This window comes from Procambarus clarkii, chromosome 45, assembly GCF_040958095.1.
Source record: "Procambarus clarkii isolate CNS0578487 chromosome 45, FALCON_Pclarkii_2.0, whole genome shotgun sequence".
NCBI lineage: Eukaryota > Metazoa > Arthropoda > Malacostraca > Decapoda > Cambaridae > Procambarus > Procambarus clarkii.
This window is the reverse complement of record NC_091194.1, coordinates 7,867,149-7,892,570: the sequence shown is the minus strand read 5'-3', so window position 1 is coordinate 7,892,570 and position 25,422 is coordinate 7,867,149. Positions and strand designations below refer to the sequence as shown.

At 46.2% G+C, this 25,422-nt stretch overlaps 3 protein-coding genes across 14 annotated transcripts in view; 2 read left to right on the top strand and 1 right to left on the bottom strand.

Annotated features, from left to right (window-relative positions):
- Positions 1-2,537: 2,537 nt before the first annotated feature.
- Positions 2,538-20,098, bottom strand: LOC123769786 (calpain-A). 3 transcript variants are annotated; one of them, XM_045761042.2, is made up of 13 exons: positions 19,798-20,098; positions 17,210-17,744; positions 14,732-14,830; positions 14,376-14,513; positions 11,213-11,344; positions 10,335-10,528; positions 9,962-10,136; positions 9,656-9,691; positions 6,218-6,390; positions 5,684-5,861; positions 5,486-5,597; positions 5,093-5,211; positions 2,538-4,626 (listed from the first exon to the last, which is right to left on the bottom strand). In XM_045761042.2, exons 2-13 carry the CDS (start codon positions 17,294-17,296, stop codon positions 4,405-4,407), a joined length of 1,665 nt encoding a protein of 554 aa, XP_045616998.1. In that variant the 5' UTR covers positions 17,297-17,744; positions 19,798-20,098; the 3' UTR covers positions 2,538-4,404. The 3 variants fall into 3 exon arrangements, with proteins under 3 accessions (XP_045616998.1, XP_069157432.1, XP_045616999.1); XM_069301331.1 differs by lacking the exon at positions 19,798-20,098 and adding an exon at positions 19,445-19,534; XM_045761043.2 differs by lacking the exon at positions 9,656-9,691 and having other exon boundaries at positions 19,798-20,096.
- On the top strand, positions 17,311-21,638 carry LOC138350408 (S-antigen protein-like). Its single transcript, XM_069301040.1, has 4 exons — positions 17,311-17,392; positions 17,852-18,939; positions 19,225-19,278; positions 21,549-21,638. The coding sequence occupies exons 1-4, from the start codon at positions 17,311-17,313 to the stop codon at positions 21,636-21,638; spliced, it is 1,314 nt and encodes a 437-aa protein (XP_069157141.1).
- A 2,276-nt stretch (positions 21,639-23,914) lies between these two features.
- Plc21C (Phospholipase C at 21C) overlaps positions 23,915-25,422 on the top strand; it is a 298,940-nt gene continuing 297,432 nt past the window's right edge. For 9 of the 10 annotated variants that reach the window (XM_069301328.1, XM_069301327.1, XM_069301326.1 and 6 more), the window contains exon 1: positions 23,915-24,131. In XM_069301328.1, the coding sequence (XP_069157429.1) occupies positions 24,033-24,131 (99 nt within the window). In that variant the 5' untranslated portion in view covers positions 23,915-24,032. The remainder of the gene's footprint in view (positions 24,132-25,422) is intronic. The other variant, XM_069301329.1, reaches the window with a different exon arrangement.

Below are 25,422 nucleotides of genomic sequence, written 5' to 3'. Positions count from 1 at the left end.
GAAAGGTTGATGATATTCTGGAGAGATATATAAGAATTTCGTACCAACATTGTAACTTTGAATGTCGATTGCAAATGGTCTGTGTCCCAGCTCATACAAGTATTTGTGTATACGTCTGGTAACATACTGTATGTGTAAAGGAAGAAATGTATATGTTTATCACTCAGAATGTTCGGTAATATGTTGTTTGTGATGTGTGTATATATATATGAACACGATGTACTGAACGGGGTGAGAATAGCTTGAGTTACCTCATCCCTTTGTGTGTATTTATAACTCGATAAACTTATTTCAATTTCTTATGTACCCTGTCAATTCCTCCCCCTGAGAGGACGGTGATACAAGCTCCCCCTCACCCCCCCCCCCCCCTCTTCCCCCCGCGTCCTCTCTCTTTTCACTCACCCTTCTCTCTCCTCGCCTCCTCCTTATTGCTCTGTGTCTCCTCCCACACTCTCTCCCTCTTACTCTCCTTCTTGCTCTGTCTCCTCCAACTCCAGCTCGTGTTTCGCTGAGATGACTGCTCTAAAAATAATTCTCTTAAATAATTTGGTTATCTTTTCTTGATCACTTGGGCTGCGGCGGTTATCATCGCTAATATTGCTTGGTTTGTATACCAACGATATCGTAATGATTTCTTCAGCTCTGTGTGTGGATGTAATGGAGTCTAAGCACTCATCATTTGAACCATTATCATGTGTCAAATGTACCTTGAGGTGGTTCCAAGGATCAATGTTCCCGCGGCCCGGTTTGACCAGGCCCATGCAGACTAATTTAAATCGTCATAAATACAGCAGCAGTAGCTACCAAGATGATGTCACGCCATCTTGGCAACAAGGAAGAGACGACGATATGAACGTAACAGATGAATACATAAGGGCGAAGGTGTGGATGAAATTGTTGACAGGAATTGCGAGGAGCTGAGGGCCGCGCCTCCTCACCCAGAGAACACCATAGACGGTTATCTTGAGATGGTTATCTTGAGATGGTTATCTTGAGATGGTTATCTTGAAATGGTTATCTTGAGATGATTTCGGGGCTTTAGTGTCCCCGCGGCCCGGTCCTCGACCAGGCCTCTACCATCAGGAAGCAGCCCGTGACAGCTGACTAACTCCCAGGTACCTATTTATTGCTAGGTAACAGGAGCATCAGGGTGAAATAAAGTCTGCCCATTGTTTCTCGCCGGCGCCCAGGATCGAACCCGGGGCCACAGGATCACGAGTCCAGCGTGCTATCCGCTCAGCCGCCGGCCCCAGTATGTGTATGTGTGTGTGTGTGTGTGGAAAATTAGGCATGAGTACACTTCAACGTATCATTCAACCCATAAGCTTTCTGCAGCATTCAACCCTTTTCAGAATGTTATTGCTAAATCCCTGGTAGAATACAAAGGGATTTTGTATTCATTTGATTACATTTTGAATACATTCCATGATTTGAATACATTTATTGAAGCAGTCCTTCGAAACGTCGCAAGTTTGAAGTGAAAAATCTGCGTGAGAGATGACTGAGAAAGTCGGGCAAAATATATATATCTCATCATATATAGTGAAATTTATATTGCTCACAATGATCCTCTTGGATATGATGGTGTTATAGTGAGGATAATGAAAGTCTTTTTGTTTTTCTTCGTAAATGGCATATGCATATATATATATATATATATATATATATATATATATATATATATATATATATGATCATACATGATATATACACACACAAACGTATGTGTGTGCCAGATTTTGAGGACGTCGCCATTGTGGTGATTGCAAATTATTGCAATGTGGCCACTTGTTGGTGTAACAAGCACGGTGTGCCTGTGCTGGCTCTGGTCTAGTGGTCACGGTCCACTGGTCTAGTTTAGTCAAGCCTGGCCTCGGGCCGGGCTTGGGGAGTAGAAGAACTCCCAGAACCCCATCAACCGGGTAGTGGTCACGGTCCTCTGGTCTACTGGTCACGGTCCTCTGGTCTACTGGTCACGGTCCTCTGGTCTACTGGTCACGGTCCTCTGGTCTACTGGTCACGGTCCTCTGGTCTACTGGTCACGGTCCTCTGGTCTACTGGTCACGGTCCTCTGGTCTACTGGTCACGGTCCTCTGGTCTACTGGTCACGGTCCTCTGGTCTACTGGTCACGGTCCTCTGGTCTACTGGTCACGGTCCTCTGGTCTACTGGTCACGGTCCTCTGGTCTACTGGTCACGGTCCTCTGGTCTACTGGTCACGGTCCTCTGGTCTACTGGTCACGGTCCTCTGGTCTACTGGTCACGGTCCTCTGGTCTACTGGTCACGGTCCTCTGGTCTACTGGTCACGGTCCTCTGGTCTACTGGTCACGGTCCTCTGGTCTACTGGTCACGGTCCTCTGGTCTACTGGTCACGGTCCTCTGGTCTACTGGTCACGGTCCTCTGGTCTACTGGTCACGGTCCTCTGGTCTACTGGTCACGGTCCTCTGGTCTACTGGTCACGGTCCTCTGGTCTACTGGTCACGGTCTCCATGAAAATAGGGATAAAGAGTTAAAGATGGTGAATTAATAAACCAAAAACATATACAAATTTATTTCAAATATTCATTAAATTGCATCCATATATTACGTCAAATTAAAGTGTAATCAACAAGTTTATTGTACATATATTATATATATATATTATATATTCTGGGGTGTGAGTTTATTCACTTTGATATTGAAGCTTCAGCCCTCAAATTTTATTATAGAACTGAAATGCAGTTTCCAGAAATTTAATCTAAATATTGTGTAAGTCTTGTGTCTCAGTTTATTTTATTATAATAGTGTTCCCGGCGCTGCCCGGGTCGCCCCGGGAGCCTCCAGAATGCAGATCTGTCACCAGAACGTTCTGTGGTTCAATATATCGTCCCGTGAGCACTGTGTAGAGAGGGTGTGTGTGGGTGAGACTTTCCCAAATACTTTCGTTGAGCGAAGGATAAAACTCTATGCCGCTGGCTCCGAACATTTCATCTCGGCCGACTTGATGGTGGCCGTCTCCAGACACCCTATGACCGTTACACTCTCCCTACCGGTTATCCTGCAAATTTTCGTGAGGCTAGCTGCAAGCATCTGGCTGGCAACCTCGGACAGATAGATATCCTCTTTTATAGACAGACTGGGACAGCTGTGCCAGGGGGGGGGGGGTCTCTCTCCCCTCTCCTAATCTCGCCCTTCTCTCATCTCTTACCCTATCCCTCCCTCTCCAAGTTTCTCCCCCAAGATACTCTTCTCTATCCCTCTATCCCAGTCCCCCCCTCCCTCTCGCCCATCTGTTTTCCTCCTATCTTCAGACATCCCCTAGCTCTCTTCTCTACCCTCTAGCCATGCCATTAATGTGAACAAATCTACTGTCTCGGCCAGCCACCTATCATTGATTAGGTGTCGGGTCACTATTAGGCCTGAGCCTAATAGGACCGACCCCAACCAGCCTATTTCCGTCCCGTCACCCAGATCATTCATCCTGCAAAGTTGGGAGAGGCTGGCCGCAAGCGGCTGGCCACAAACATCCATGCTATTTATATCAAATGTAAAGTAATAAGTAAAAGGCCTCTGCAGCGTTATTCTGGCTTCCGGAATTGTTAGTGTAACGGTCAAGTAATCCAGTGAGGAGAGCTACGCTGAGGAAGCAATGATGTTTAAACTTAGGTTTAAATTTGTTTCCGAAGCATGGCCGTGTTTTCACCGGCTTGCTCCATGGGCCACAGCAGTGAGATATTCCTTCCCTGCATCACTCTCCGGTGTTCAGTGTTGATATGTGAGTGGGCAGACTCGTATGTATGTCAAGTCCTTGCACTGTGGTCGACTTGCCAGCCCTGTGGACGACTTGCCAGCCCTGTGGTCGACTTGCCAGCCCTGTGGTCGACTTGCCAGCCCTGTGGTCGACTTGCCAGCCCTGTGGACGACTCGCCAGCCCTGTGGACGACTTGCCAGCCCTGTGGACGACTTGCCAGCCCTGTGGTCGACTTGCCAGCCCTGTGGTCGACTTGCCAGCCCTGTGGACGACTTGCCAGCCCTGTGGACGACTTGCCAGCCCTGTGGTCGACTTGCCCGCGTGGGGACCTACTCCATAACAAAATCACGCAACACCTTTTCAAGCTCAACCTCTGTGACACTGAGCCAATATTGTTCGAAGCTTTATTTCCATTCACAAGACTAGCACAAGTTTGGTTTCGGTAGTGTTGAAAGAAAAACCCCCAACATCTTTATTGTAAGCATTACAGACGTATAAAGCCATCTCAGCTTAATTGTAAGATCAATTCAAGTTTAAGGCACTTTCTGTCAAGTTTAAGACAACTTTCTTATAAATAATTGTCAAAGAAATGGCATGAAAGCCACCCGAAAGACAGGTGTCTCGTTGAGCCGGGAGGTGTTAGGGGGTGTAGAGGGTCAGGTGGGAAGAGCCTTCATGGTATCTTCTTGAGCTGGAAGCTGTTGGGCGAGTACACCCTGACCATGAAGTATCCTGGGCAGTCGGGCAGGAAGGTGGCGGGGATGATGACGTACTCGCCGGGTTCGAGCTCCATGCGGCACAACACCTCGCGGAAATTGATGTAGACGCCGGAGTTGCCTTCCTCATAGTTGTGCTGGAAGTAATCTGACGACAGGCGCCGCTCCGGATGACTCGTCTGTCGACAAGAGTGGAAAAAAAACTTTACAGTTAGATCAAAGCCAACGTCCTTGGACGATCCAGAATGCTGGATAGGTTCACCATATCCAGCGTTATGGGTAGGTTCACCATATCCAGCGTTATGGATAGGTTCACCATATCCAGCGTTATGGATAGGTTCACTATATCCAGCGTTATGGATAGGTTCACCATATCCAGCGTTATGGATAGGTTCACTATATCCAGCGTTATGGATAGGTTCACCATATCCAGCGTTATGGATATACGTCATCCAGCGTATACCCATCATGTATACTCAGTCAACCGGTAGTCAACACGTTCTAAAAGGACCCCATACATTCCTCAATCAGGGGCCCCCCTGCCTTCCCCACCTCCTCTACACAACGTACGAATACCCTATGAACCTGCTGTTACTACGCCCATCACAGTCCTCGAATATCTTACCAACCTATCCACAGACTCACCTTGTAGACTACAAAACCAATCTGGAGCTCCTTGACGGCCTGTTGCTTGTTTGAGCGGCGGTGTTCCTGCATCATAGCCACCAGCACGCTGCACTTACTCTCTCCGTCTTCCTCCATATCTGACAGAGAGAGAGAGAGACGGTCACGTGTTACCAGGTACGTTATTATCTGACAGTGTACGACGGTGCTCTTGCTCGACCGCCAACTCCCGCGCGCGCGCGTATAAACGCCAGACGCTTGCGCCTGTGCTCAGGCAACTCCCTCGACACCCGTGGTTATCCGCTCGTGAGGTTCGATTCCCGGATCCCTTGATTGTGTATATGAGGAATGGTGACTCACCAGGGGACAGTAAGGGTGGTGACTCACCTGGGATTAATAAGGCTGGTGACTCACCAGGGTCAGTAAGAGTCAGCAGGTACTGCGGGTTGGTGGCGAACTTGTCGAAGTCGTTCCGGCTGCCGCCAGCGCTCGACCCCTCCGCCCACTCTCCCTTAATGGCCTGAACCTGTTGGGTAGTTAGTGACGTAGTAACTGCTTCAGGCAACATTTAGCGGAAGATTTGCCACCCCCCACAATCACCCCCCAGCTCACCTGACCAACGTGGTCAATGGTTCCATCGTTATCGAAGTCCGGGCCGATGGTGCAGATCGACACCTCTTCGAAATGGCCGCAAAAGTCCTTGAAGCTCATCCAGAACTCCCCGTCTTCAAGCTGGGCCCGACCCAGCTTGTTAAGCTGGGACACGGGCACCCCATCCCAGTTCTCGTCGCTGGAGACAGAGGGGAAATGTTAGTAGGGGTGAGGGGAGGGGTTAGTGGGGGGGGGGGTGAGGGAAGGGGTTGGTAGGGGGAGGGGTTATGGGGTGCAGAGAGGGGTTAGTGCAGTATAGGGAGAGGAAGAGTAAAGGGGCGGGGGGAGGGGTCAGAACCGGTTAGATGTCAGCCCAGTGAAACCCACCTGTCAGCCCCCGCCAGGACTCACCTGTCAGCCCCCGCCAAGACTCCCCTGCCAACCCCCACCAAGACTCACCTGTCAGCCCCCGCCAGGACTCACCTCTCAGCCCCCGCCAAGACTCACCTGTCAGCCCCCGCCAAGACTCACCTGTCAGCCCCCGCCAAGACTCACCTGTCAGACCAGTCACCATTCCACTCAGCGCCGCTGGCCCAGGGGTTTCTGACACGGACGAGGCGCACCAGTCCCAGGTGTTCGTGGCTGATGGTAGCCACGCCGGACACGGTGTAGGCGTGGCCCTCCACCAGGCCGTGGTCGTTGGTCTTGTAGGCCAGTCGCCAGTCACCCTGTGGCGGCACCGTGCTGTTATCCCGGTACTGTGTTGTGGGGCGGGGCTACGGTGTTGTGGGGCGGGGCTACGGTGTTGTGGGGGGGCAATGGTGTTGTGGGGGCGGGGCTACGGTGTTGTGAGGGCGGGGCTACGGTGTTGAGGGCGGGGCTACGGTGTTGTGGAGCGGGGCTACGGTGTTGTGGGGCGGGGCTACGGTGTTGTGGGGCGGGGCTACGGTGTTGTGAGGGCGGGGCTACGGTGTTGAGGGCGGGGCTACGGTGTTGTGGAGCGGGGCTACGGTGTTGTGGGGCGGGGCTACGGTGTTGTGGGGCGGGGCTACGGTGTTGTGGGGCGGGGCTACGGTGTTGTGGGGGCGGGGCTACGGTGTTGTGGGGGCGGGGCTACGGTGTTGTGGGGCGGGGCTACGGTGTTGTGGGGCGGGGCTACGGTGTTGTGGGGGGGCAATGGTGTTGTGGGGGCGGGGCTACGGTGTTGTGAGGGCGGGGCTACGGTGTTGAGGGCGGGGCTACGGTGTTGTGGAGCGGGGCTACGGTGTTGTGGGGCGGGGCTACGGTGTTGTGGGGCGGGGCTACGGTGTTGTGAGGGCGGGGCTACGGTGTTGAGGGCGGGGCTACGGTGTTGTGGGGTGGGGCTACGGTGTTGTGGAGCCGGGCTACGGTGTTGTGGGGGCGGGGCTACGGTGTTGTGGGGGCGGGGCTACGGTGTTGTGGAGCCGGGCTACGGTGTTATGGGGGCGGGGCTACGGTGTTGTGGGGGCGGGGCTACGGTGTTGTGGGGTGGGGCTACGGTGTTGTGGAGCCGGGCTACGGTGTTGTGGGGGCGGGGCTACGGTGTTGTGGGGGCGGGGCTACGGTGTTGTGGGGGCGGGGCTACGGTGTTGTGGGGGCGGGGCTACGGTGTTGTGGGGGCGGGGCTACGGTGTTGTGGGGGCGGGGCTACGGTGTTGTGGAGCCGGGCTACGGTGTTATGGGGCGGGACTATACAACTAACTGATCTAATGCTGACAGTAATCAAGCCAGTGTTCATTGGCTTAAATAATTAATTCAAACCAAGAGATCTACCTATATAAATGTGAATTACTCGCGAGCTGCGACACAGGTAAAGCAAGAAGCAGAACAAATAAACATCAAGGGGGGGGGGAAGGGGGATAGGACTCAGAGAGGAAATATTCCCATCCAAGACTATTGAGTTTAGGACAACAGCGAGCAGTTTAACACAGCGTCTAACTAGTAAACTAACAACGTCACGACATCTTGGGTCTAACAAGCACGAAATGGACGAACGAGAACAGGTGCTGAACGAGTGCCGACTCGGTCCAGGTTAACGAGGACTGAGGGACAACATGACCTAGCGAGAAGGAAAATATTGGTCAGGGAGAAAGGAGAAGTGAGAGAAGTTTCTCTCTCTCTCTCTCTCTGCCAAGGGAGAGGCAGAGAGAGAGAGAGAGAGAGGTGAGGAGAGCCAAAGAGACGAGGGGAGGAAGAGAGAGAGAGGGAGAGAGAGAGAGTGAGAGAGTCAGGCACTGTCAGGGAAGAGATAACGAGGCCTAAGGAAGAAAAAGGGGAAAATAATGAACAAGTATAAGACATGTTTGGTACCAAACGAGGGGTTTGAGTCGTGATTGCAATAATCAGCCGTGAGATATCCGACCCATCCTCCTCTTTATATAGTAGTTTGTGTAACTATATGCACCATAGTACAAAGATTGACGTACTAGGCAATTACATAGTAGAATTTGGTACTATTCACTTACACAGTCGGGAAAAATTAGCCTATAAAAACAAATTTAAATATGTGTGCTAGGCCTAGGAATATGTATCATATTAGGCCTCAGATATGTGTTTTAGGCCTAGCAAGGTAAGGTTAGGGTAATTTAGTTTAGTTTATCTTTGCAATATAAATGTAAAATCCTTTTCCGGTTTGTCAATAGTACCGATTTGTACTTTCTAATTGCGTTGTACGTCGGTATATGTACCATGGTCCTCAGTGTTACTACAAGTACCACCAAAACAGGAGAAAGGGCTGGAAGAGGAGTCATTGCACATAGAAGCAACAGCAACAGGCAACAGTGATCACTGAAGGAGAGTCTTAACCTACAAGGCATGTGATGGGCAAGTATAAAAGGAACAGAGGAAATATAATAGACAGGAGCACAGAGGAAATATAATAGACAGGAGCACAGAGGAAATATAATAGACAGGAGCACAGAGGAAATATAATAGACAGGAGCACAGAGGAAATATAATAGACAGGAGCACAGAGGAAATATAATAGACAGGAGCACAGAGGAAATATAATAGACAGGAGCACAGAGGAAATATAATAGACAGGAGCACAGAGGAAATATAATAGACAGGAGCACAGAGGAAATATAATAGACAGGAGCACAGAGGAAATATAATAGACAGGAGCACAGAGGAAATATAATAGACAGGAGCACAGAGGAAATATAATAGACAGGAGCACAGAGGAAATATAATAGACAGGAGCACAGAGGAAATATAATAGACAGGAGCACAGAGGAAATATAATAGACAGGAAAACAAAAATCCTGGACAGGGATGAAGAGAGATAACTGGCAGGGGAAAAAAAAGGAAGATAGCGGTTCATAGACAGAGACGAGAGAAGGATAACTGAACAGGAATGTTTATTTAAAGTGGGAACATGCAACTACTCAACTGTCCTCGGGGTTGTGAGAGGAAACTTGATGAACACCTCAATATATATATAACTAACCAATCAGGCTGCGACTCAAGCCGGAGGACATGCAGAGGCGTCAACACAGCCTGATTGACCAGACCGTCAAGCAGCAGGCCTCGTTAGAGAGCAGACAGCAGGAACATTGATCTACGCTACCACTTACCGCTCCTTGGAAAACACAGTAACTAAAAGTGAGGAGGCAGATACTGGGGCAACAAAAGAAAGAAAGAAAGAGGCAAGGAAGCAAACCTATAATATTTACGAAAGGGAAAATATAAAGGCAGTGAAGGAAGGCAGGAAAAGAAGGCAGGAAAGAGGAGATCACAAGAGATGACGACCACAAAGAGACGCGGACAGAGTAAGGCTAGTACGGGCTAGATGGACAACCACTATTGGCTACGACGGGATAGGATAGCATATAACAATCATATGGGATAGGAACTAAAAGGGTTCGCTACAGGAAGCAACCAAAATATATATACACTAGAGGAGAGAAGCCATTAGCAGCCTCTAAGGAGGGAAAGGGGAAAGTGGTGGAGATAAAAACCAATAGAGCTTACGTCGTGAAGCATGACAAACTGCCTGGGGTCGTTCTTCTGTTGTGGGAGAGTGTGTTTCAGACTCACAGACAGAGAGAGAGAGCATAAATATTAAATCAATCTAACATAATTATCATATATGTCGCATTCACAGGTGATGGCATCTTGATCCAATGTATGACAGAGTTTCCTATTTAGGAGATTGCTTGTTCAATGGTAGTTATTCCCATCACATGAACGTTCCCGACGCCTGCGAGTACCATACCACACACACAAGCACCTGCAAGTACCACACACACACACAGACAAGAGAGTACCAACGAGTACCTTCATGGAAGCAGTGATAAACGCTCCATTTTTGGAAGATTTGAGCAGGAGCTTGTAGAGTTTGTCCTTGTCGGGGGTGTCTTCCATGTCGTACCTCTCAGCCAGGCCGCCAGTCAGGTCGACTAGAGCGTCCATACTCTGACCCCCTTCCAGCGCCTCGTACGACCCGTGGAGCCTAGGGAGAGGCAGAGAGAGAAAGAGAGAGAGCGAGGTGAGGAGAGCCAAAGAGAAGAGGGGGAGGAAGATAGAGAGACACGAGAAGAAGCGGGCAATAGCAGCCCCGAATTTTTTTGTTACTATGACTAAGGCAAAGCTTGCCAAGCCTCAAGGCGGAAATATATAATTTCTTTGTTTAGGCGTCCGCAAGACTCACTTGGCGTAGGCCTTCTCTACGAGGGCGACCCAGAACTCTTGGGGACTGGAACTGCTGGCGAAGATGAGATGGCCTTCTTTGGTGGGGAGTCTGTCGTCGACGCACACCAGCACCCACTCCCCGAACCTCCAGAACCGGCACACGACCAGCCCTGTGTACCCCTCCCCGACCAGAACCTGGTCTGGGGGCACCACCTGCCACAGGGGAGAGTTCTGTTACTACCACATCTCTACACCCATGTGTGTACTACTACTTGTGTACACGCACATGTGTACACCCACATATATACTACCACTTATGTACACCCATATGCGTGCTACCACATATGTACACCCACATGTGTAGTACCACTTATGTACGCCAACAAACTTGCGAGTATATATTTTTATCCACATTTCTGCAGTATGCGGCACCAGCCTGGAGTCCTTATCTCGTTAAACACAAAACGACGCTGGATAAAGTTTATAATATGCCAAGAAACGTTTCTAAACATGTGAAGAAGTAAGAGATATTTGAAAATACTAAAGGGAATGAAGCTGAAAGACAGAAATGGGGGTGACCTGCTCACCCCATACAAAATCTTGCGAAGAAATTACAATAAAAGCTTCTCTGACGCGCCCAGACCAGACCTAGAAGTTAGCGTTGTTTTCAGGATTAAAAATTGCGTCGAAATGTGAAGTGGTGGACGCAAAAGCTCCGTTTACACCATGAAATAAAGACGCGTGAACACAGAACACTCACGAATGTGCACAACCGTTTAGAAATGGGTAAAGAAGTCGGACTTGAGAGCAGGACCTCATCCCTTGTTAGTACAAGGTGACCACACACACACACACACACACACACACACACACACACACACACACACACACACTAACCCTCTGTATAAGCTTGGGCGTCCTGGCGACGGCGGCACACGCAGAGAGGAACCAGCAGTCCCCGAGGGCGCCCTGCACCACGTCCTTCCTGCCGACGCCGTCAACGAACACCTGAGGGTCGTCGTGCAGCTCCTGGAGGTGCAACACACCAACCATTGGAAATCTTGCATCAACACTTCCCCTCTACCCAACCGCCATTATATTTTAAGAACACTAATACGTTTTCTAATAGTTCTACTATTAGAAAGGTTAGGTTGGCCTACTCCGACCAGCCTATGTCCGTCGAGTGCCTCAGACCATGCCCCCTGCAAGTTTCGGTGAGGCTAACTCTATGCCTCTGACCTCCAACTTTGTATAGATGTGGTGCCCAACAGTGTCGGGGTCTCCATCTCTTCCCTATTCTCCATTCCATTCTCAATCCCTTCTTCCCATTCTTCTCTCCCCACATATTCTTTCTCTATTCTCCCTACTTCCCATTATTTTTCCTGTCAATTCTCCCTCTCTCCCCCAGGAGGCAAAACATGTCCTCGTACGGTTGATTCAACATTATCAACGAAGAATTAACGTTACCGTCGTTGAATAACCCTCGATTCAACGTCGATAACAGCTGGAATATCTATTGGAAACACTCTATGGCAAATGGAACCCCACATTCCAGGCTTCACTGGAGTGTCTCATTGTCGCAATAGGAACAAATCCTTCTTAAAGAGACGCCTGTGGGGATGATGCTACCATCCTACGGCACTCATCATACCGTCACAAGTCACCGTAGACAGTTGCATGAGGCCAACCGAAACCATCTGGCCCCCGTCCTCGAACCGACAGACTGACAGACATTCTCTCTTGTATAGATATGTACATAGCTCAGTCATGTCAACCAGTGTTCGAAATTAAAATGCTTTCCAATGTTCTGATATGAGATAATCTGCGAATAATCTCATGTGTTAAGTGGTATGTCTATTAACTGATACCATGCGGTTATCACAGACAATGTAAATTAAGACGTTGGTGATTGTGTGGTGGTAACAAGGCAATTGTGGAAAATTCCAACATACCAATATGGTGGGAATGTATTACATCTGAATCCTACATCTCAATACATCTAATCATATAAACTAATCATATCCTGAATCATATATGCTGAATCATACATCCTGAATCATATATCAATACCATACATCCATGACGACACCACAATGGTCACGTCCGTCAGTAGGCCTAGTGATGGACTAAGTGACTTTGTTCATGGGTCTCGAATCTTTCACATTGAGATGGCTGAATTGAAACCTAATTAGACTTCCGGTGACGTAATTTCAAATCCGTAATAAAGAATTAATCCGTACTATAAGTACTCCCAAAAATCGTTAAATCCTATGTATCTTGATCTTACAATCATACTTTATCTCAAATTAATCTTCTAGACAAGAAATAATTTTTCATTGTTGGTCACCCTCTCTGAGGGAGACAAAAGGAACATAGGACACCAACCGCCCGGAGAGGGAGCCGCAATGTTTACATTCCAAGCAGTGCACTAGTGAGGCACAGAAATTATTCATTATATTCATCAAAATAACTCACAAGATGTTAGGCTATATTTTTATCAACAGTTTGGTACATCATTATACATTTTGAAAGACTATGGTAAACTAGCTTTAATCTTTACTTCAATGATGTTTGATACAGAGAATTCATTTAAAGGTTTACACGTGAATACTGAAATTCTTTTTTAATAAAAAAATACTCAGGTTTGAATCTACTTCAGTAAATCTGCAGAATCTCTTGCTTGAAACTAAGTGGAGACAGGTAATCGTTAAGCAAGACTTTAAGCGCACTAACACCCCACAAACAATCTAATAATCACGACAATAGCACCCTAAGATACTCAGGGAGGTGTTGAACTATAAATCGGAACAAAATACTGATCCATCTGTCTAAAAAGAGTGTATATAGTGGTCCACCCCAGGACGTGTGGCCCCTTTCCACCACAGAAGCCTACCAAACGCTACATCGTGAAATCAAATCTTGCAGCAACGCTGTCAAGATAACCAGAAAATGCAGTGCTTATCTCTTCAAGAGAGATCATAACTCTGACAATGGTCAGATAGGCATCGATTCTCAATTTTGGATAAGTATTAAGTGTTTGTAGAGTGTAAATTGGCCAATTGCGTGCTTTTATGACGTTAATATGTCCATATAAAAATTGGTAATCGTTAAGAAGCGATGAAACTCCCCCAAAATAAAGTAAGCATTTATCTTAATTTTTATCTCACATAATCAGTTAGTTATTAATAGTAAATAATCTTTATAATCAAATCTGAATATATGTATAAATAATCTAATGGTATAAATTATCAATCATTATAGTTATCATCAAGTAATAATATTTGCTTGCATATAAATCTTGCTTGAATGATATAACTAGCTTAATTTATATTTACTAAATAAACTTTCAGATATTGGCTGTAATATTATTAAGAGCTAGGCTAGATTGTGTACAGTGTTCAGATATTTTTGATGCTAGAGTAAAACGGTATTCAGACAGTCGTTGTGCTGTATTTTTTACAATTTAATCCATTGTATAAAATGCAATGTTAAATGTGTCTTAATACCAACAGGTACATAGTGTTTCTTCAATCAATAACCTTGTTTACCCTTAAGAAACGTATCTGAGTTTTACAGCCTATAATTCTTCCTAGGACAAGAGGAAAGTTTGGCTTGACTATTTGTATTGGTCAAGGTTTTAATTTGTTAATAGTGCATGCCTTTTATTTTGCATTCACATATTTGTATTTCTCATATCCTTATCAATCCCTGGTATTTATCCCACAGCAATTGGGGAGCAGTTTTTTCTGGCAGAAATTATTCATTATATTCATCAAAATAACTCACAAGATGTTAGGCTATATTTTTATCAACAGTTTGGTACATCATTATACATTTTGAAAGACTATGGTAAACTAGCTTTAATCTTTACTTCAATGATGTTTGATACAGAGAATTCATTTAAAGGTTTACACGTGAATACTGAAATTCTTTTTTAATAAAAAAATACTCAGGTTTGAATCTACTTCAGTAAATCTGCAGAATCTCTTGCTTGAAACTAAGTGGAGACAGGATAATAACTGTTAATTATTGTAATAAATGAGAGATTGGGTTGTCTCACGTAGGGTCTCTTCCACTCAATGTCGCCGTCGACACGATGGGAGAAGAAGAGCGAGGAGTTATCTGCAGGGAAGTCCTCGTCGCAGTAGTGCTCGTCCGCCGCCAGGTTGCTCCTCAGCTCCTCTATGGCCTTCGCCTCCTGCAGGAGGAGGGAGAGATGTATGTCGACACCCCCCCACCGACGTCTTTACTTCATACAACGCACAAATGGCATAGAAAGTGATGTATAGTCTATTGGCGACTCTGTTGGCTTGCCTGTCTATCCACAATACGGATTCAGAAAACGGGGAGTAAGGTGTTGCCTTCACGGGGGATTAACTAGAGCACAGTCGTCCCGCTCCAGGGGGCACTACTCACAGTGACGCCCAGACGCCCGTCGACGAAGTCGGACTGCGGCAGCTCGAAGACGCCTTCCTCCCCGGTCTTGGGCTTCTCCATCGCCTCCTCCGTCACCGTCTTCTCCGACACCAAGAAACGCCAGTTAATTGTATTCTCATTTTGTTATTCTGCTTCTCTGTACTGAAACATCTGACTAACAGTTAAGTTATTTAAATAGGCCATTAAATCATCGAACTTTACAGGAATATATATGCATATAAATAATATATAAATATATATAATATATATATAATATGTATATAATATATATGTCACGTCGTTTCGACACACGACCGTAACAGGCTCCGAGATATCCGGACAAATGCCGAAATAATCGATATACAGAGCCGAGGTAGCACAGTGCCGCGGCCCTATTGGTCCGGATATCTCTGGTGATGGTCTGGTTAAGTGTGGACACGACGTGAGCCTTGTTGTTTGTGCATGCTCAACCGCCTTGATGGAATATAATTTGGATTGAGTGTGGAGTGTGTAGTGAGGGGTATGGGGTATTTTTGAGGGGTATGGGGTGTAGTGAAGGGAATGGGGTGTAGTGAGGGGAATGGGGTGTAATGAGGGGTATTGGATACTACAATTTTTTTTTTTTATGTTTGCAGGGATATTCCTGCGCGGGCCCTAAGCCTCTGGCTGGCCCACTAAGTGTTGCTTGTTTCTGTTTTACTTGGGCGGAGTATGAGCATTTATGACTCGTATGGTCGCTTCAGTAAGATTTTGTCCCATGTGTTTAACAACTTCTTCTGCTCTGTTGAATCTAAGTTGAAATCTTAATGGGTTTGTAACTCTACACTGTGTTAGGTGATATTCCAGTGGTCTGTGGGGCATTTCTCCACAGTGCTGACATTTCCTCTCATCTGCCGGAACCTGTAAGCCTACTTCCCATGCACATGGGTATCCAAGCCTGATGCGATGTAAGTGTACTTATGTTGTTCTACTGCTCCCTTTCATCAAACTAAGTGGTTCATAGTTGGTTGAATTCTTGTACCAGCCCGCAGATCCTGATGTTGCAACTGCTGTGTTGTGGTCACTGTACATCACCTGCATTGTTCTATTTCTATTTCTAATTACTTTCTTAATCTGTGATAGACTCTGTGGTATGTAAATGTCTACATTTCTTCTCATAGTTACAAATTTTGCAGCTTCGTCTGCAACGTCATTTCCTATTATTCCTACATGACTTGGCACCCAGTTGATAAGTACCCGTCGGCCTTGACGTTTGAGTGTTTGCATTAATGATATGACATTTGTGATCAAAGGATTCTACAAGTCTTATGGTAGGCTTGGTGTGGTGAGGGGAATGGGGTGTAGTGAGGGGGAATGGGGTGTAGTGAGGGGAAATGGGGTGTAGTGAGGGGAAATGAAATCTAGTAAGGGGGGTATAGGATACTACACATCTTATGGTAGACTTGGTGTACTGTTTGACAATGTGGTAATGGAGGGTAGGCACTATTGTGTCTCAAGAATTATGAGGAACTGTGAGTGCAATAAATGGGGTGGATATATTGAGGATGAAACGAGGGTTATAACTAAGTGTAGTGAAGAGGGGGGTGGGGTGGGGTTGGAGGTATTGTGAGTTTAAGGTCGTGTAGTATTGATCGCCGTGTTGGGGGAGACGGTCTCTATGATAACACCCGCTGTTGTCATGGTCCTGTTTACACCTCGATATAGCTACTGTTGCACAAACACAACATTTAATATCTCGGATCATTGCAAATTATGGAACTGCTCTTAGAATTAGGCAGGTGATTAATATACGCGGTCATCACAACATTATATGCGTTCATTATAACATCGTATGCTGTCATTACATCATATGCTGTCATTACATAATATGCTGTCATTACATAATATGCTGTCATTACGACATTATATGCTGTCATTACAACAGTAACATGCCCTTAATGACTGACGACACATACGAACATAAGAAGTAAAGAATTTGAGTGAGGCCAATAAGATGAAGTTAGTTAGGACATAAATAGGAAGCTCCTATTTGTGTCCAACCACAAAACTACTCAAGCGCCCTATTGTGTTCTGTAAATGACAAGGAAGGCCAAGTAGAAAAGTAGAAGCGATTGGGCAATAGCTGCAATAATCATATAACGTCTAGAGAAGAGAAACTATTATTAGCTAACGTCTAGAGGAGAGGAAACGAGCATGAGACAATTACTGATATCGGGAGGAACTCAAAATAATATTTCTTCTGTTACACAAAGCCTATAGCAATAGGCTTTGCAATAGGCTTTATTGCGCCCGTGTGCAAAAGGAAAGAGAGTGTTTAAACCTTTGGCAAATCTACATATTTCCGCCAAGTTTACAGGAAACGTACAATCAATTATGAAAACCTCACTGAACCACCAAAGATATTGAACCCACGAAAATTTCACCTGATTTCCGGAAAATAAACCGAGTGAGAATATGGAGTTGCATTGCTGTACTCACCAAAGGTGCGGCGCCGGAGTCATTAACGGGTGTCCTAGCCTCGTCATGGCTGAGGGAGGCGTTGGAGTGACTCGCCCCGCACCCCATCCTCGCGCCTCTCTATGTGGCCGCCGTTGTTTGAGCCTGTTGATGGCCACCTTTGGACGGCTGATGCTGCTGTTGTTGACCCTTCCGTCAACACAGGTATTCGCGATACCGTTGTTTCTGTTTCTCGCCCGGATGGACCAAGCTCTCACAAGTCAAGCCTGGCCTCAGGCCGAGCTTGGGGAGTAGAAGAACTCCCAGAACCCCATCAAGCAGGGGTTCTGGTGCTGCTGTCCCAGTTTAAGGTGCTGATTCTGCCCCGGGGGTCATCTGACACCTGCATCTTTCTTTTGATGGCTTACATGTCTAGTTTTTATCTAGTATTGACTTGTTGTTGTCATTCCTTACGGTCACAGCTAAATTGTCTCTCTTTTTCATGCATATTGTAGTTATTCCATGTTCGTATTTATTCTTGTATTCAAATTGGTTTAATGGTTTGTCCTGCTTGTCCCTTTGTGGAAAATTAATAGTTTATTTTTTTATGATGAAGTTGACTAATGTGACGCCCTTTCTGTATTATTCTTGCTGGTACATGTATCAAGGACACTAATGGTCCAGCTGGTACATGTATCAAGGACACTAATGGTCCAGCTGGTACATGTATCAAGAACATTAATGGTCCTGCTGGTACATGTATCAAGAACATTAATGGTCCTGCTGGTACATGTATCAAGAACATTAATGGTCCTGCTGGTACATGTATCAAGAACATTAATGGTCCTGCTGGTACATGTATCAAGAACATTAATGGTCCTGCTGGTACATGTATCAAGAACACTAATGGTCCTGCTGGTACATGTATCAAGAACATTAATGGTCCTGCTGGTACATGTATCAAGAACATTAATGGTCCTGCTGGTACATGTATCAAGAACATTAATGGTCCTGCTGGTACATGTATCAAGAACATTAATGGTCCTGCTGGTACATGTATCAAGAACATTAATGGTCCAGCTGGTACATGTATCAAGAACACTAATGGTCCAGCTGGTACATGTATCAAGGACATTAATGGTCCAGCTGGTACATGTATCAAGAACACTAATGGTCCAGCTAGAACATATATCAAGAACATTAATGGTCCAGCTAGAACATATATCAAGAACACTAATGGTCCAGCTAGAACATATATCAAGAACACTAATGGTCCAGCTAGAACATATATCAAGAACATTAATGGTCCAGCTAGAACATATATCAAGAACACTAATGGTCCTGCTAGAACATGTATCAAGAACATTAATGGTCCAGCTAGAACATATATCAAGAACATTAATGGTCCAGCTGGTACATGTATCAAGGACACTAATGGTCCAGCTGGTACATGTATCAAGGACACTAATGGTCCAGCTGGTACATGTATCAAGGACACTAATGGTCCAGCTGGTACATGTATCAAGGACACTAATGGTCCAGCTGGTACATGTATCAAGGACACTAATGGTCCAGCTGGTACATGTATCAAGGACACTAATGGTCCAGCTGGTACATGTATCAAGGACACTAATGGTCCAGCTGGTACATGTATCAATTACACTAATGGTCCAGCTAGAACATATATCAAGGACACTAATGGTCCAGCTAGAACATATATCAAGGACACTAATGGTCCAGCTAGAACATATATCAAGGACACTAATGGTCCAGTTAGAACACATATCAAAAACACTAATGGTCCAGCCAGAAAATATATCAAGAACATTAATGGTCCAGCTAGAACATATATCAAGAACATTAATGGTCCAGCTAGAACATATATCAAGAACATTAATGGTCCAGCCAGAACATATATCAAGAACACTAATATTCTTGCTGGCATATATATATACAAAATATTAATATTCCTTCTACCACATATATATAGACCAATAATTTCGAAAATAAAGTTATTTGAACATCAGCAATCAGATATAATATCATTGTGTTTACAGGACAATGTTAAATTGGCAGAACTTTATCCAACTTGTACGCTGCCCAAATATTGGGTAGGTCCGATCCCTCCCTCCTCTCCATGTGTTCGAAATGTTGTATTGCTTCACACTCGTCTCGTCTCAGTGTTCGAAATGTTGTATTGTCCACCTGCTCGTAATAACCGAGAGTTCCATAGGTGATACTGTCCCACCGCCGTCGTCTGATCAAGTCGCCGATCACCTGCGGTGCTGGTTCCCTCGTGTTGAACCACCAAAGGTGCATAGCATCTGACCCTGACACAGTTTCTCATGTACACTGGTGGTGGCGTGTGTGTTCACTGGTGGTGGAGTGTGCACGCAGACACCTAACGACGGACAAAGACTGCTCCAAACACTATACTCATCCCCCCCCCCCCCACCACTGTGAAGTCACCACACACAGTAAGAATGTCATTGACATCCACCACAGCCTTTCCTCTGGTCCTAGGAAACATTCTTCGTATTACATTTTCCACCGTTTTCCTTCACCCATTTCGAACGGAGACTGCGCAATGACAGACATACGCCAGAAAATAGATGCGTTAATAACCTTACCTTTCATACTGAGAGCAAACCACGACACACTGGAATGAAACTGTCACGGACCTTAGCGTCAAGTCCCCCTTTCCAGCGTGAAAAAGAGGAGTACTGAATCCGGTAATTCATATTCCCTTGTTATTTGGATCTTATTGTGTCGCACACATGTAGGCTGGTGTGTCGATTATACACCTGATCCCGCGTTACGGGAGCAGGTATGTGCTGAGGTGGAAGTTGCAGCTCCTGCCGTCCGCTCCTCAGCGCGCTGCTGGCGGGAGTGAGTCGCGGCACTTAGTCGACCCTCGCTTCTACGGCACTGGCGGCAGCGAGGGGTCCTCACCACTACGGCACTGGCGGCACTGGCGGCAGTGAGGGGCCCTCACCACTACGGCACTGGCGGTAGCAAGGGAATGGTCACTGCCGGCTGTATAGAAGTATGTAGCCTGGTCACTGTCGGGTACAAGATCGATCACTGCCCCTATATCTCTCTCTCTCTCCCCACACTTGCACTCTCCAAGTCGCAATATTTCTCGTGTGTAACTAAGAGTGCCAAGTACTCAGCCCACCCTCCTGAGTGCCAAGTACTCAGCCCACCCTCCTGAGTGCCAAGTACTCAGCCCACCCTCCTGAGTGCCAAGTACTCAGCCCATCCTCCTGAGTGCCAAGTACTCAGCCCATCCTCCTGAGTGCCAAGTACTCAGCCCACCCCCCTGTGTGCCAAGTACTCAGCCCACCCCCCTGTGTGCCAAGTACTCAGCCCACCCTCCTGAGTGCCAAGTACTCAGCCCACCCTCCTGAGTGCCAAGTACTCAGCCCACCCCCCCTGTGTGCCAAGTACTCAGCCCACCCTCATGAGTGCCAAGTACTCAGCCCATCCTCCTGAGTGCCAAGTACTCAGCCCACCCTCCTGAGTGCCAAGTACTCAGCCCATCCACCTGACATGACAGTTCTTGTAGTGACAGTCTGGGGTGGAAAGTGTCACCGTGTAGTGATGGAGCGACAGAAAACCACTTTTTTTGTACTAAATTTTCTGGAGTCCGGAAATAAAATACAGCTAACTTAAATATTCCTAAGCCTAATATAGCATATATGCACTATATTAGGCCTAAGACAGCGTGTATTAGGCCTAAGATTAATAGTTGAGGTTAAATTAGGTCTTATTTTTATGTTAAAAAAAATTGGTTTGTCCAAATTCAGTACCTACCTTGAGGTGCTTCCGGGGCTTAGTGTCCCCGCGGCCCGGTCGTCGACCAGGCCTCCTGGTTGCTGGACTGATCAACCAGGCTGTTAGACGCGGCTGCTCGCAGCCTGACGTATGAGTCACAGCCTGGTTGATCAGGTATCAGTTGATCAGTACCACAAAAGTTAAGTTTCTGGTGGTCTATTACTACATATTGGTACTTTCCAGCAAATAGTTACTATAAGTACTGTCATTTTTAAGAGAATGGGCTGCAAGTACTACATAATTATATGACAGTCACCGACCCACTTACTGGCCTTAACCTGAATGATACGACGTTCTAATTGTCAGCCTCAAAAAAAAAGGTATCTGCCAGCCTTACTAGAAAACAAAAATTATATATATATACTGATTTACAGCGGAATAGGGATGAAGATACATGTTCTACATTCCATTCACCTGGGCGGTATATATATGGGTCTCGAACCCTGGACTCCATGCGGGTGAGGCCGAAGCTCGTATCGACTGGGCCATGAGTAGTCGTAATAAGGAAAGTTTCCAATTGACATGTTCTGCATGACTTATGTAGGGGGTCTCTGTGATTGGAGATATCTTCTACCAGTACTTCTACCAGTACGTCTACCAGTACGTCTACCAGTACGTCTACCAGTACTACTGATGCAGTTATATTGTTATTGAAATGTATTATTGTTTTTTTTCATACTGCTTCTGTTGTCATCTATAAAAACGGCAACAAATTATTAACTTGATGTCATTCAATAACCTGAAATGACGTGACGGTTACCATTACAAGATATTTACACAACTTTAGTCTGTTGTATTTATGCTGGCTTTACTAAGACTATTACTAAGACTTAGTGTGTTTGCTAAGACTTTTAGTTATCTAGTGTGCAATTACTCACTATGATCATCACTGTCACCATCTTCTCTACTCACTCTCTTCATCACTGTCACCAATATGAAATCATCTCATTGTTTTCGAGTAAATCATGAACCTGTATATGGTGAGAGTTACAGAAAATACATCCGTGATTTAATTAGAGAATTCCCAGAAATCGCACATGGGGGGTTGGGCTGCAACCCGTTCTCGCACTTTAAGTCAATATGGACTTATTAAATAAGTGCATATGTGACATACTAATTTATTGTGAATATTTTAGTTTACCTTGAAAAGCTTCATAGAAAACACCGACCTTACCTAACCTTCTTAGTATGTTAAGATAAGCATCTTATTGTTTTGTAATTATAATTATTACTTAACCAATTATAGGTATAGGTTAATTACAATTATTACTTAACCAATTATAGGTATTGGTTAAGTAATAATTGTAATTACGAAGCAATAAAATGCTTATCTTAACATACTAAGAAGGTTAGGTAAGGTCGGTGTTTTCTATTAAGCTTTTCAAGGTAAACTAAAATATTCACAATAAATTAGTATGTCACATATGCACGTATTTAATAAGTCAATATTGACTATAAGAAAGTGCGAGAACGGGTTGTGGGTTGAAGGCCTATATTTCTTAAAGTGTGGCACTGGAACCGACCCCGACCGACCCTATGTCCGTCCCATACCCCAGACAATTCACCCTCCAAATTTGGGTGAGGCTAGCCCTTAACGTCTGACCTCCAACTTTGGACAAAGAGACATTCTCTCTTGTGGGTGCTGCAAGGAATTAAAGACTTTCAAAATTGCGTAATGAGGCACTCATAATTTAACTCTGCTGTTCAGTAGCTTCCAAAATTCTTAATATTTCCAGTCATAGTTAAGATAGATATAAATTAAGGTTCTGGGTGGTAATACAAATTATTAATAGTATCACTATAATTATTGGAATATAATGGAAACTGTTTATTTATTATGCACCCCATACCCATCCTGTGAGCGGTAGTGGAAAGGGTTACAGAGGCACATAATGGGTTCAGGGACTGAACTCCACAATTCATTTAGCTAAGCAAGTTACAGTCTTGATGAGCTAGTTACAAAATTCAATGCACATCGTCACATCAACAATGGCTTCGAGATCGACCACAAGTACAGTTTCTAAATTAAGCAACTGACATATGTGGAGAGTTAGTGTCACAATTGATATGTTTATCCTGCACTCCGACTCCCCCCCCCTATCCAGTGGCCCTCCATTTGTATAAAAATGTTTTCATTCCACGAGATGAATGGAAAAGTGCAATACCTCCATCCACCCTCTACACCTTTCTAGAGAATGTATATTTATTTTTTTACCTGTGTAACAGAGGCTTCTAATTTCTGAGATAAATTTTGTGATACATTTCTGAATACTACATAGTCTAAATTTGAACCTAACAAGGACAAGATAAAGCTGAGGAATAATGATTCGACAAATATATACCAGTATCTAGTTTGGTTTACTCCGTACATTTATATATTGACCTTTTGACTTAAGATGTGTCTACTAATGACCCCCCATAAAGCTTCATCGCATTCAGATTTCGCAATTTTAATATTGTCCAGCTGATATATTGTACCCACATTACCAAGCCTCAGATCCCTGCATCTGTCTACATTAAATTGGACCCTGAGCAAAAATTAGCATTCATAATCCTCTATAAAACTATATTTCTAACTTAACGGTGAGAGGACTCGGGCGTAAGACTGCTAATATTATGATAGATGCTGTCAGCTATCACACTTAAGTCGCAATTATGATATCCTTGGGCTGGATAGTCACTGATTACACCCTTCTTATTTTGTATTCCTAGTAGTCCTAAGAACGACAGAAAATAAGCCCATATACTTATATCCGGCTAACCTATAATGTAAATAAAAAAGGAGTTAAATAATTCATATTTTGGGGGGAATGTGGTGAGGGGTAAGGAGTGTGCCGAGGCCGGAGCCGATGTGGGCGTGCGAGGGTCGGGAGGCGGGAGGCCGCCCCGCCGCCCGCCCTGCCCCGGGCTGCTCAGGCAGTGTCCCCTGTGCTGCCGTGGTAGCAGGTGCTGTGTTAGTCTCTCTGGTGCTCGGTCGCCGCCCTCGCGCCCACCTACCTGCCTCCGCGCCCAGTCCATGACGTGAGCCATGGCTAGCGCCAAGTCGGGCGTGCACGTCTTGAAGCTCAAGCATATCAGTGTGCCCCAGCAACTCCAGGATGGCGACAAATTCGTCAAATGGGATGAGGTGAGTAACGGAGGCGCTGCCATGCTGCTGCTGCTGCTGCTGCTGCCGCTGCCGCTGCTGCTTCTGCTTCCTCATAACCGCTGCCTCCTCACCTCACTCATTCCTCTCCTCACTGGCATGCCTGCATGTTACCCCTGACGAAGCTCTCTTATCAAGCTGGCGGCAGCTTGAAGCTTCAAGCCCCCAGCTTGAAGACACAACTTCCAACCCCTGAACGCTGTCATTGTCTTCAGCAGAAAAGGTTATTGGGGTGAAATAAAGACACTTGTAAAGAGGACATTATGCAAGCTTACCATTCTATAGTGCACTAGCCGCCCCTTAACGGCACTAGTGACGCCCCTAGAGGCAAGCACGGCCACGCTAGCAACTCTAGCCTCCCTACCCCCCATTAACGCCGCTAGTGACCAGGGAGTGGCTAGGGAGAGGGAGGGACGGGGAGAGAAAGAGAGGGGTGAATGAGAGTGGTGTGTGTGTGTGTGTGTGTGGTGCAGCCAACGAGATCAAGATGGGGAGTTTCCTCAGTGTGACCTTGAGACCGTGTTGATACACCAGTTGCAGAACTAGGAGGCACTCGAGCGCCACCCTACGGCTGCTGCTAGTACTACGCAACTTCCCTCCTCTCCCCCCCCCCCTCCCTGTGCTGCTGCTAGTACTACGCCAGCTACTCTCCTGCTGCTGCTAGTAGTACTACGTTAACTCCTTCTGCTGCTGCTAGTACTACGCTAACAGCTCCTGCTGCTGCTAGTACTACGCTAACTCCTTCTCCTGCCGCTAGTACTACGCTAACCGCTCCTGCTGCTGCTAGTACTACGCTAACCGCTCCTGCTGCTACTAGTACTACGCTAACCGCTCCTGCTGCTGCTAGTACTACGCTAACCGCTCCTGCTGCTACTAGTACTACGCTAACCGCTCCTGCTGCTGCTAGTACTACGCTAACCGCTCCTGCTGCTGCTAGTACTACGCCACCCCCCACGGCTCTTGCTAGTACTACGCCACCCCCCTCCTGCTAGAACCTCCCCCCCCCCGGGGGCACCACGGCTCATGCAGGAGCTACGCCGTCACATCCTGGCTGATGCTTGTACTACGCTACCCTAGTTGCTCACTACGCCACCGCCACGGGTCTTCATAGTATCCCACCCCTCGGCTCCTCTTAGTACTATACCACTCGGCGCCTCCTCTATGCCACCTGTCCCCTGCTGCTGCTAGTTCTATACCACCCCCACAAAAGTATCGGGAGACAAGGTTTTCCAGGTCTAAAAGGGGAAAAAATGCAAAAGAGGAACCCTTTGTT

Coding starts and splice junctions, on each gene's coding strand:
- LOC123769786 (XM_045761042.2), bottom strand. CDS start 17,296: ATGGGGTGCGGGGCGAGTCACTCCAACGCCTCCCTCAGCCATGACGAG. Junction 11,345..14,375: donor TTGAGTGGAAGAGACCCTAC/GTGAGACAACCC, acceptor TTGCACCTCCAG/GAGCTGCACGACGACCCTCA. Junction 10,529..11,212: donor CGCCCAAGCTTATACAGAGG/GTTAGTGTGTGT, acceptor CCCCTGTGGCAG/GTGGTGCCCCCAGACCAGGT.
- LOC138350408 (XM_069301040.1), top strand. CDS start 17,311: ATGTGGCCGCCGTTGTTTGAGCCTGTTGATGGCCACCTTTGGACGGCT. Junction 17,393..17,851: donor TGACCCTTCCGTCAACACAG/GTATTCGCGATA, acceptor CTAATGGTCCAG/CTGGTACATGTATCAAGGAC. Junction 18,940..19,224: donor TCAAGGACACTAATGGTCCA/GTTAGAACACAT, acceptor TTGTGTTTACAG/GACAATGTTAAATTGGCAGA.